The 12,550-nt window shown below is 37.6% G+C and overlaps 1 protein-coding gene across 2 annotated transcripts; it reads left to right on the top strand.

Moving 5' to 3' along the window:
• The first annotated feature begins 610 nt into the window (after positions 1–610).
• LOC127428148 (arrestin domain-containing protein 2-like) lies at positions 611–8,310 on the top strand. Of its 2 annotated transcripts, XM_051676274.1 has the most exons (9): positions 611–670; positions 838–1,149; positions 5,434–5,503; positions 5,607–5,754; positions 5,850–5,952; positions 6,037–6,293; positions 6,414–6,576; positions 6,689–6,843; positions 6,956–8,310. In XM_051676274.1, the coding sequence occupies exons 2-9, from the start codon at positions 891–893 to the stop codon at positions 7,007–7,009; spliced, it is 1,209 nt and encodes a 402-aa protein (XP_051532234.1). In that variant the 5' UTR covers positions 611–670; positions 838–890; the 3' UTR covers positions 7,010–8,310. The 2 variants fall into 2 exon arrangements, with proteins under 2 accessions (XP_051532234.1, XP_051532233.1); XM_051676273.1 differs by lacking the exons at positions 611–670; positions 838–1,149 and adding an exon at positions 1,160–4,970 and having other exon boundaries at positions 6,956–8,309.
• The last annotated feature ends 4,240 nt before the right edge of the window (positions 8,311–12,550 follow it).

Raw genomic sequence — 12,550 nt, forward strand, 5'->3', positions numbered from 1 at the left:
AATTACTGAAATAAATGAACTTTTCCACGACATTCTAATTTATTGAGATGCACCTGTATATATATATATACCTTTTTGTTTTTAGTTTGAGTTTAAGTTTAGGAGGCGGGTTTTATCCTCTAATCTGTGAAATATTACGCTACACTTTATCGCATTGGGAAGTTAATAGAATTCGCTAGTGATTAAGAAACATAGTCATTATTATCCTGTAAAGGCCATATTCATTTTGATGTACAGTGTAGTCCAAAAGTCTGAGACCACTAGTGAAAATGCTTCAGATATGCCTTTTTTCTATTATTATTATTTAATACAACATGTGTCACCACATATAATATTATTAGCGTAACAATATCAAAGTAAACATTAATTTTAAAAAATTCATAATTAATATATAATATCTCAATATATTAATACAATATTTATATTATATTAATACTATATTTAGAAAGCTCGCGCGTTTCCTACTTTTGCAAAACATCTGCTCAGAAACCTATGTACACTATTGGGTGGGCGGAGCTACAACCACAAAGGGGGCTGCCTCTCACATGTGCCTGGCTCCTATTGGTGCATAATCAAAAGTAGGTGGTCCTCTAAACAACAAGCGTAATACATTTCTCTTTAACGGTCTGTGGTGTTGTGACTTGTGGCTTGTTCGTTTCAAAAGTGAAAGGTAAGTTTTTTTATGCTTATGATTTTGCTGTAATCTCACTAATATCCTATAGTAACATTTCCAACTGATTAACTTTCAACATTACTTACATTACTATAAGTAATGTTGAAAGTTAATCATATATATGATTGTCTCTTCCTTTTTAAGCCTGTCTCTAATCATTACAGGTGTATAAACAGACGATTTATATGACTTCAACTTTAAGCTTGCTCTCACAGTAATGGCATTCCAAAGCATCACACACTTTTCTCTTGAGCTGGACGGTCCAGATGATGCTGTGTACAGCAGTGGAGAGATGGTCACTGGGATGGTGGTCCTGGAACTCAACCGGGAGATCAACGTCCGAGCCCTGAGAGTGCACGGAAGAGGGGTCGCCACAGCCCACTGGCTCGAGCACCGCAGTGTTGGCGTGAACACCGTCTACAACGATTACACATCCGAGATAACTTATTTCAGAAAGAGACAGCACCTTATTCGAGGTGGGTTTGCTTGGGTTTATTTGCTCTACTTTCGTCCACGAGACAACTGTGGGGTTTAAAGTTGCTCTCTTGTGCGGCACACACCTCTCGTCACATCGTGCATTAAGTCATGTAGTGCTCTTGTTGATGAGTCCGGACGCGACTCCTTCATTCATCACCTTTAACAGCTGGCGCATGAGTGAGAATGCTGAGCAAGTGTGTGGACTGGTAGATCATTCATTTGTTTAAGTGAAATACACAAACTAACAACTGTACTTCACAAGCTAATGGTCCTCAGAAAGGTGATAAAAGCCCAGCTATTGTCATTAAAATGAAATTAAGGCCCACTTGTTAAGTTAATGTAAATTGGAAGCACTGATTTACTAGGGTATTTAGCTCGTGTTTACTGCTTTACTACTTGGAAAAAGTTAAGATAACGAGATTGTTAGAGATGTTTTTGACCTACTTATTGATTTCAGCACAACTGAAATTGGAATTGCCTTGAAACTGCAGTCCCATTAGAATTAATACATTTTAGTGATACGTTTAGTGTTGGGTGTGATCTAATTACAAAGCAATTAATTACTGTAATCTAATTACTTTTTGTATATAAAGTAGTGTAGTGCATTATATTTAAATGTAATCAGATTACAGTTACTTACTTTAAATTACATGACTTCTCGTTTCACATTTCTCGAATAAAATTACATATATTGAATACACTTAAAACATGAATAACGTTGATGTGTGGGCTACATCTGTTTGCGTTTTGTGACAGTTAAAGGGCATGGATTCGGCCCCTAACAAATTAATAAACAAGTGGGGAATACAGACATTATTTTAAATCCGCTGAGCGGAAAAACTTCTGTGAAGTTTTTATAAAGTAACTTAACTAAGAGTAATTAGTAAAGTGAATACTTTTTATAAAGTAATCCATGAAGTAATCTGATTTCAATTTTACAGTAGTAATTAGTAATTAGTATTGAATAAATTTTTTGAGTAATTTACTAAACACTGGATATGTGAAACAGATACTGGGCAAAGTAGAATATGAAACACTATTTCCTTAAAATGCATAGCAGTTTTATGTGGTATATACTGCAGTTGCAAACTGTTGTGAATGAATGACATCCTGCAATTACCTGGGTGAGAACTAACACAGGTGAGTTTTATCTTGAACCGAGCATAAATATCTCTTTTGTAAAAAAAAAAAAAAACAACTATTCTTTTTGGAATAGTTTATCCAAAAAGAAAAATTCTGCCATAATTTACTCGCCCTCATGCGGTTCCAAACCTGTATGCATAACACAAAGTGAGATGTTTTAATGAATATCCCTTAAAATTAAAAGCTTAAAAAAGGACACAAAAGTACCATAATAGTAGTCTATGCAACTTATGCATCATATTCCAAGTTTTCTGAAGGCATACGGTAGGTTTTGGTGGAAAACAACAAAAATTTAAGTTGTCTTTTTAAGTGAAAACACTGACATCCATTGCGTGTTCATGAGCGCTATGAAAAAAGTTTTTTCACATAAGAACTTGCATTATTTAGCCCATAGCATTTTTCTTTAGTAAGCCCTTTGTATGTATAGTTTAGAAATGTTCTTCCACTTATTGATGGCTCCATGCACTAAAAATACCTAATTATCAAAACTCCAGTTTTAGCGAGCCAAGCAAGTATGTTCTAACTGGTTCTGTTTTTTGTGTACTCTTATTGTGACAAATATGCAAAGTACTCTGCATAGTGCTGAATTGCAGTCCTCTGACAGCTACAAAATTATTTTAGGCCTTTAATGTTTCCTTGATAAAATAATAATAATAAAAAATACACATAAGCAAATGTGAAAAGAAGTGTATTAAAACAGGCTCTATATACTGAGGACACTTTTATTGAAATATCACACCGATTAAACACAAAATTGTTCTACATTGTAGTTTAGAATGTGTGTAGTGGGCATTACTATTGGCATAGTCAGTAAATGTCTGTCACTCAGCAAGAAGATTGAAGGGGGTTAGGTGCTGTGCATGCAGACATTTATTTTCTCAAGTGGTCAAAAGTTATCAGAATGTAAACAGACTATTTGCATGCATTTCATATCAGTGAGAAAGAGAAATGAGGCAGAGGGCAGAATGAAAGCTCTTTGTGACGGCCATCACAGCCAATGCTTTGTCAGATATCTTGACTGGGTGTGGTCAGTATATCTAACAACTCTCAAAACCTCACAAATCACAATAATGAAGAGTCTTCCAGGGAATATAAATATGAATATTCCTGCATTTCAGACACTGACCTCTGTCTGCTTATCTCATCTTTGTGCATGCCAGGGTTCTCTAGACAAAGAGAGAGCAGTTATGCTGGGATCCACACTGCACAGATTTTCCCATATTTGTAATGCACGATAGTTTTGGCACATTATTTAAAAATAAACTCAAATTAGCACCAAAGAGTTGACAGTCCATTAGTAGAAATTACAAATTCACACCACTAGAGGGAGAAAAAGCCACACCGACAACTTCAAATATACCTGGCTGCCGCTTTAAAAACGGGGCGGGGCAACATGTGTCTCCCCGCCCATAGCTTACTCTCATTGGTCATCTTTCATACGCGTACATGATAGGAAATACGGAAGTAGTTGGTGTTAAAGTAGGTATTTAGCCAGGTGATTTTGATTATAGTGCTGTGATGTGTGATATGAAATTGAGTTGTACCTCACGTGAGATTTCAAACAAATGTAGAAAGACTGAGTCCTAGTAGCATGTTGTTTCAGAACTGAGCAATGAGCATTGCAAAATTACTAATCCTAATATGGCGAAGATACAACTCATTAATATTAATGCTGTCGTCCTTCTCACAAAACCTAATGGCGAATTCTCCGCAAGGAGGCAACACGCGAACTTTTTCCCACTGGTAACAAAGAAACAATAGTTGTTATGCTGTTTCCTGTTGTTCAATGGTATATCTGAGACTTTTGCCCTTTTGTTTAACCAGCTTTTTTTTGGCAAAATGCTCAGTTTGCAGTTACAAATAGGCTACTCTTTCTGTTATGTGCCTGTTTTATCTATGAAACACAACTGGATTCTCTATAAGGCATTATTATTTATTTGTATGTTATGTGGAGAAAGTTTACGTATGTGCATCTTTTGAAAATAATGCTGACCATCCAGCACACACGTACACACCTTCGCACAAGAGGACAGAATGAACTCGTTTTTGTTTTGCTGAACTTCTTCACGGGGAGGTTCCTCTGGTTCGGGCATGCTCAGTCAGCTTGTTTTCGTCTAAGAACCTGTAACCATCAATCATCCGAGCCTCATCCACACCCAGTCAAGATGTTTAGGGGCAGGCAGCGATTTTTGCCATTGGCTTTACATAATAAATTCAGTGAGACCGCCCACACGAGTTAAAGGCCGATCAGGAACTATACACAGCTTCAGTTTTGTTTTGAACCTCAAGGAACAGCTACCTCCTCGCACTTTAACGCACACTGTCGATCTTTGTTTGACTTTATACGACTGAAGGCGATATAGCTTGAAGGGTTGCAGTTAGGAAACTTTTGCAAGACCAAAGATGATTTTCGACAAGTTGAAAAAGTTCGATATCGTGTTTGATTCTCCGGAGATGGACTCTCCTCCGGTGTTCAGCAGTGGAGATGTTGTATCAGGAAAGGTCGTGCTGGAGCTCACTGGAGAGAGTAAAGTCGAGTCAGTGAAGCTGCATGCAGAAGGTTTCGCCAAAGTGCACTGGACCGAGTCTCGCAGCGCTGGTTCCAGCACCGCTTACACGCAGAACTACAGCGATGAAGTGGAGTATCTGAACCGGAGAGAAGTGCTGCTGCAGGCAGGTCAGTCAATCAGAGACTCTCAGCTTTGGCTGTTTGGAAGTATTGTCGGACATAATATGATAACCAAAAAATGCAGCATCTGTTTTACTGAAACAGCTTGATTGTGCAGAAGGGCAACAACTTGTTTCTAAATCTGAGCCCAACTGTCTGAGTCGAGTATTAACACCATAGTGAAACAAAAACAGCAGTTTGGTTAATGTGTAATCTAGTTCTTATTTTATGGCTTCTGAATAAACTAATGCACATATTACCTAAGAGTTGTTTGCAATTGTGAACATCTGCTGGATATTTATATTGGTTATTACTCTTTATCTGATGCTTGAGTTTGAACAACAGAGGCAAAGGGACTTTCTTTCATTGTAGACAACAAAGTTTTGCTTTCTGTTATATTAATAATAATAATAATAATAATAATAATAATAATAATAAAAGACCCTGTTTCTTTATCTATGTCACCCTGCAGATAATGGTGAACTGACGGTCCTTTCTGCAGGGAGGCACGAATACCCTTTCAGCTTCCAGCTGCCAGAGGAGTGAGTGTTGTTTTTTAATTTTTCTCATATAAATGTAATCAGTGAGCTTTATTTGGAAGTTTTGCAAGGATATGAGGATCAATATGAATGTTTTGTCTGTCAGAACTTTGGTGACATCCTTTGAAGGCAAGCACGGCAGCATTCGGTACTGGGTGAAGGTTAAGCTGCATCGCCCATGGAACACAGTCAAGAAGATCAAGAAAGAGTTCACGGTTATCGAACCCATTGACATCAACACACCTAGCCTACTGGTGAGATTAGAGTGTCTGTTGTTATATGGTTTTCTATACTTGTGATGTTGGCATGTTGCATGCATGCTAAATCTAACTTAAAATGTATTTCATAGGCATCTCAAGCTGGAACCAAAGAGAAGATGGCTCGTATCTGGTACCGCAACTGTGGGCAGGTGTCAGTCACTGCGAAGATAGAACGCAAGGGCTACACACCAGGTAAAGACACCATTCTGACACCTTCACATGAGACACGGTAAGGGTTTTGCTGCAGAAACATTAACTTGGCATTTTGTCTTATAGGTGAAGTGATTCCAGTCTTCGCTGAATTCGATAACTCCACATCTCGGTCTGTGGTGCCGAAAGCTTACATCACCCAGACGCAGACCTTCATTGCGAGGGGCACCATGAAGAAGAAGCGAGCTGTGGTGGCCACGCTGTGCGGGGATATAGTTGGTGCGCGCCGCAGAGAGACCTGGCATGGCCGAGCCATCAAAATCCCCCCCATCGGCCCCTCCATTCTGCAGTGTCGTATCATCAAAGTGGAGTACATGCTCAGGGTGCGTTTGTTGGCATTGCAAACTTCTTGGAATGTCACATTTATTCTCATTTATTTCTCAAGAGCTAAAATCGTCCCATGCGACATTCATGATCTAATGGAATGGTGCTTTTTATCATAGGTGTGCGTAGATGTTCCTGGGACTTCCAAGCTTTCCCTGGAGCTTCCTCTGGTAATGGGCACCATCCCCCTCCATCCGTTCGGTAGTCGCACATCCAGCGTCAGCAGCCAGTACAGCTTGAACATGGAGTGGATTCGCATGGCCATCCCTGAGCAGCCTGAGCGTAAGTGTCCCAAACCCAACCTTCATTCTTTCTTATTAGCCACAAAGCTACATTATAGATAGAAATATCTGTTTGTCACTCACCTTGAGTTTTATGATCTATTGTTACACAGCTCCTCCAGATTACAGCTCTGTTGTCACAGACGAGGAAGCAGTCCAGAACTCCACAGCGATCCAACACGAGGAGGACCTAAGTGGACTTCTACAGCGCTCCCTGATGGCTTATGTGCAGGAGTTCCGATTACGTCCACCTCCGGTGTACAGTGAGGTGAGCAGACAGTCACATATAAGACCATAGACTTATTTGTGTATATGAGACTGTTTCAGAAAGTTTGTCAAATTGTAATCTTTCTGATCAGTGTTCTGTTGTCTCCACTCAGGTGGACCCAAACCCTCAACCCTTCTCCATGCGTCCTCGCTGTATGACCTGTTGAACTCTCTGCTAGCTGAACATCACGTGATGTTTGAAATAAAAGCTGAGATTTGATTCTCCAGGATGCCTCTCTGAGACTGAGATTGGTTCTTGTTCCTCGTTCGTGCTGTTCACATCGGATAAGCCATCTACGACTCCTGCAGAGGGCCAGAGAGAGGAGGAGATGTCTGGACCAGGCAAGGCAGAGCACTTTTAAAAAACAAAGAGGACATTCAATATCGGGTGAACAAAGGCTTCGCCCACGTTTGTGTCCCAAAGAGCGATCAGACTCCGGTCTGTCTGTGCCTGGAATGATTTTTAAGCCAAACATATGTTGAATCAGGGAAATATGTGGATGATCACTAGAGATTATGGTTAATGATAGAATAAGGATGATTCCAGAAGCCATTCAGATATGCTATACTTGGTGCCTTACTGATGTAAGACTGATGTTTTGCTGGGTTTCCTGTGAATGAGGAGTGAGTCTTAACCAGCTGCAGTCTGCCTCCATTAGTGAAAAGTCGTCCTCTCCCACAACTCTGGATCATCATGTAAATCTCATTTGGTGTTGATTTTAGCCAAAGAGATACAAATCTGATGTAGAGGTTCAGTGCTTTAATGTTCGTGTGTGCACGGGCAATTCTGTGCAAAAGGGAAAACCTAAAGCTTTAAGGAAGTGACGTGGGGAAATTGCAAATGTAAATCGTGGAGGTAGAACACTTTTGTCATTGGAGTGGTAAATAACATTTAGGCTCCAATTGTTGATGTTCATCTATAAGCTTTCATCTGGCTTGACATGGGTCGAGCCAATTGCCTGAAAGGTCTTAATGTCTGAATCTAATGCAAGGCTGAATATATCCGTGTTGCTATGGGTAACGTTTCTTTCTTGACTTTTTTTTTTGTTGTCATTTTTCCAGTGGATTGAGGTAACATAATAATTGCAATGTAATGCAAAACTAGAGAAGCAGCTGACAAGTTTGCTTTACAAACGGTTGGAAAAAATAGAGAGCCATGTGTATCCAAGATGCCTTTTTTGTTGTTTAGAGGAAAGCAATGAACGAGCACAGGGATTATGTCACATTAAGCTTTCCTACTCTTACGACTCCTTGAAGTGTCCTTACAGACATTCCCGAAATACCACAGACTTTCTTTAATTCCAAATAATGAAAAAGTGTAACTTCAGGTTGAAACACAATGATTGTTTAAGGCACTCATTTTGAATAAATGTGTTTTATAGACTTTTTCATGTTGACATTTTTGACAAGTATATTTTTGTTAATCACTTTTTAAATAAAGAAAACCAATAAATATAAATATGGTGCTTTATTTCGTTTGGTTTTGGAACTGTATTCTGCAACTTATTCTTTGCCTGAACTTAAGGTCTCAGAACAACAAAGTTTTAGTTTGAAATAGATTACTCAAAGTTGCACCCAGAGGGTCATAGAAGTTGTGCTACTGCTATCATATTTAATGCTATTGTAAAAACTCTGTTCCCGATCCAAGAGAATGTCAGAACAGTGTAGCAGTTTTCATGGTAGTTTTGCTTTACTATAAATAACATGAGTGGAGCCTGAGGCACTGAGTGTACTTTTGTCTCCTGTGTTGTTTTCTAAAATAATTCCATGTTTGTGCAATCACAGTTCCAAAAGAAAACCTATGTGTTCAAATTCAAATAGTTTGAAGTTAATGACAGACGAGAAAAAAACAAAAAACAAGTCTGCTATCTTGTGGGAACAATGTTAGGTAATATATCGTCATGTATCGTGACTCGGATTTCTTTTAGATAATGTATATTTGGCGTTCCTTTATAATAACTTATACATTCATAATATTAACATTATTACAATATACATTTCTTGGCTCATTAGTTAGTGTGCAAATAGTTAGTTACAAAAACATTAGATACATTAGAATGTTAAAAAGTTTGTTTTAACACCTTTTTATATATAGAAATATGAATGTACATTATGGTCTGTTAAGCTTTATTTGAGTTGTGTTAATGACTTATTAAAGTTTTTAGAAAGTGTTACTGAAAATGTACAAAAAAATAACCATATCCCAGCAGAGTTTAGAACTGATTGGGCTCGTTCAAAGACATGCTTTTTATACTTTCTTTCATAATCATGGAGGAAACGTTATTCATCAAATAATGGGACTTGAACTGGCTTTTAAATAGGAAGAAGAAAATAACTCTGCTTATGATTGCTGAATCGTGTTCCCGTTCTCTCATGAGTCAAAAATGCATTTTTACTGTCAGGCAGTGTCAAAGAATGTTTTCGGGGTTTCAAATGTTTTAGACTGATGACACTAAATGAAGGGTATTAAGAACAAAAGTATGTTCTTGCCCTTCATCTTGTTCTTAGGTATACTGCTGTTGTGGCTGGTGAGACAGGAGGTGCAGATGAAAAATTGGACCTGCTGAAGGGTAATTGTCTCTAAGTATGCACCATTCTGGAACTGCGTCAATTTACCCAATGCTATTAACAAATAATTGTTATGATTCAAACATGGCACTATATCAGGGTTACCCAATATTAATATCACATCAATACGTACCTTCAAAATAAAATGGAGACACAGCACATAGACCGTTTATTCTTCCCTTTATGGAAATTTAAAGACCTTTGAAGTCATGGCTGACAAAAGCATGTCATGGCACAGATGTACATGTCCTTTTTTAGGGGCAATTTCTAGGAGTAACATGACTCAAAACACTGCATATACTGTATAATACAGTATATACAGTATATATAAACTTTAATACTATATATGTAGCCAAGTGGAGAAATTTCATGTAATTTAACTCTAGTCATAATTTGGACATGGCCCCTTTAAGAACCGGATTTTGCGACACCTGCTTTTCGGCACTCTCTCATGTTAGAGACGTGAGAACATATGTTGTGCAAGAGAGCTCCTGGTTTTGTTCATTGGTTGATAATTCTTTGGGTAAATATAAAACTTTACACAAATTTTCGTAAATTGCATTAAATATGTGTTCAGAAGAGTCGTATGTTAAAATTGAGTGTTTGTTATGGATCATTTTTGAAGGATGCATATGGATGGCATGTGTGGAGTTTGACCACGTTTTGATGCACATGAAAGGACTGGGTATGTAAATTTAGAATTTATCTTATCTTATTTAATGATTTATAGCCCAGAGTGTTTTCCAATTAAGTGATCATGTGTAATAAGAATTTTATTGTTTAAACTGTTATACATGTCCTTAAACCCTGGTTAAAAATGCATAAAATGCTGTGAATGATATAAGCACGTACAGTATTAAGTTGATGTATGCTGTATGTATGTTTGTGTTTTAATTTAACATTAGCCTCTACCGTATTTCACTACTGTATTTCATTTTTGTATTTCATTGTATCGTATTTTTGTACTTCATTTCTGTATTTCATTTTTTAAAATTTCTTTAATATATATATACAGTTGTGCTCAAAATTTGCATACCCTGTTAGAAATTGTGAAATTTCGGCATTGATTTTGAAAATATGACTGATCATGCAAAAGTCTTTTATTCAAGGATAGTGATCATATGAAGCCATTTATCATCACATAGTTGTTTGGCTCCTTTTTAAATCATAATGATAACAGAAATCACTCAAATGGCCCTGATCAAAAGTTTACATACCCTTGAATGTTTGGCCTTGTTACAGACACACAAGGTGACACAGACAGGTTTAAATGGCAATTAAAGGTTCATTTCCCACACCTGTGGCTTTTTAAATTGCAGTTAGTGTCTGTGTATAAATAGTCAATGAGTTTGTTAGCTCTCACGTGGATGCACTAAGCAGGTAAGATACTGAGCCATGGGGAGCAGAAAAGAACTGTCAAAAGACCTGCGTAACAAGGTAATGGAACTTTATAAAGATGGAAAAGGATATAAAAAGATATCCTAAGCCTGGAAAATGCCAGTCAGTACTGTTCAGTCACTTATTAAGAAGTGGAAAATTCAGGGATCTCTTGATACCAAGCCAAGGTCAGGTAGACCAAGAAAGATTTCAGCCACAACTGCCAAAAGAATTGTTCGGGATACAAAGAATAACCCACAGGCTGCTCTGGAAAAAGACGATGTGGTTGTTTGAAGGAGCACAATACGGCGATACTTGAACAAAAATGAGCTGCATGGTCGAGTTGCCAGAAAGAAGCCTTTACTGTGTCAATGCCACAAAAAAGCTCGGTTACAATATGCCCGACAACACCTTGACATGCCTCACAGCTTCTGGCACACTGTAGTTTGGAGTGACGAGACCAAAATAGAGCTTTATGGTCACAACCAGATTAAAACCTCAAAAGGCATTTTTGTATGTATGTATGTATGTATGTATATATATATATATATATCTGTGCTGTTAAAAGGACCTAACTCATTTCACATAATTGTAGTGTTGGTTCTACTTAGACTTTTGCTCTAAACACATATTATTCCTGACAATAAAACAACGACTTCCATATAAAGATGAAAACTATTCAGTAATATCAATAGTTATTCTAACAAACTGACATCTTATATTAAAGTTGCACTTAGTGATTTTTTTCTGTCTGTTGACTTGTACTTACACTGACACCTAGGGGCGTGGATCCAGCATCATTCAAACGCAGAGGGTTTCAGTTATTGATGCCATTATAGAAATTCACTATTCATAGCCAGCCATGATTTTTTTATTTATTTATGAGCTAAAGTGTCCAATAACAGGGCAGTTACCGGGACTTCCCTTACAAAAAAAGAAATAAATAAAATAATCTAGAGCTCTGGCAAACTAGCTGCAAACTTGCCACAAATTTGCTGCAGATTTGCCACTATTTATTTTCACATGCTAATGAGGCTGTGATTAGCCAGAAGTTTTCAAACTCTTCACCGGTAGTGGTGAGCCTGCAGCAAACATTTGGCAACAACGGACAATTTGCTGCAAGTTTGCTGCAAAGCTTATTTGGGTGTGAAAATTTTCAGTGGCGAATTTGGAGCAAGTTTAACGGAAAATTTGCCATCAATTTATTTAAGGGTAAGCAAGTAGTATTCAGCTGGTGATGTGATTCTAACATGGCCACCCCCATGTGGGGACCCTCTCCATGTAGAATAAAACAGCTTTTATAAGGTTACTGATATGACTGTCACATGAGTGACAATCACATGAGTCTTCATCTCATGTGATTGGTCATGGTTTTATACATATGTTTCAAAATAACATTTAATTTCTTGTAAAAAAACAAACAATTAATGAAAGAAATTACTGAGTGCACCTTTAAATTCAACATTTTTATCTAGTCTTTCTCAGTGTTCACATTTGATGATAATATTACTGTTGCCACATGCTGATAAAAACGTTGTAGTCTGTGAGTTAATGTGAGTTATGAATAAAAATGTAAAAAGTGTCATATTGGCCCCCAGTCTCCATAACATGACTTTTACAGAAATCACCAACACTAAATTAGAACAGAGGCCAGATTTGTTTGAGCAAGTGGGGAACAAGGAAAGAGCAACAAGAGAATCCTCTTTAATTTTCTAAAGAGAAATCAGTGTGGTATCTTTGGTATACAGTAAAACTCCAGTTGA

Source organism: Myxocyprinus asiaticus, chromosome 37 (genome assembly GCF_019703515.2).
Source record: "Myxocyprinus asiaticus isolate MX2 ecotype Aquarium Trade chromosome 37, UBuf_Myxa_2, whole genome shotgun sequence".
Lineage (NCBI taxonomy): Eukaryota > Metazoa > Chordata > Actinopteri > Cypriniformes > Catostomidae > Myxocyprinus > Myxocyprinus asiaticus.

What these genes read in the sequence shown, in the direction of transcription:
- LOC127428148 (XM_051676273.1), top strand. Translation starts at nt 4,697, where the DNA reads ATGATTTTCGACAAGTTGAAAAAGTTCGATATCGTGTTTGATTCTCCG. An exon ending in AGCTTCCAGCTGCCAGAGGA is followed by an intron (nt 5,504 to 5,606) that starts GTGAGTGTTGTT and finishes TTTGTCTGTCAG; the next exon opens with AACTTTGGTGACATCCTTTG. An exon ending in ACGCAAGGGCTACACACCAG is followed by an intron (nt 5,953 to 6,036) that starts GTAAAGACACCA and finishes TTTGTCTTATAG; the next exon opens with GTGAAGTGATTCCAGTCTTC.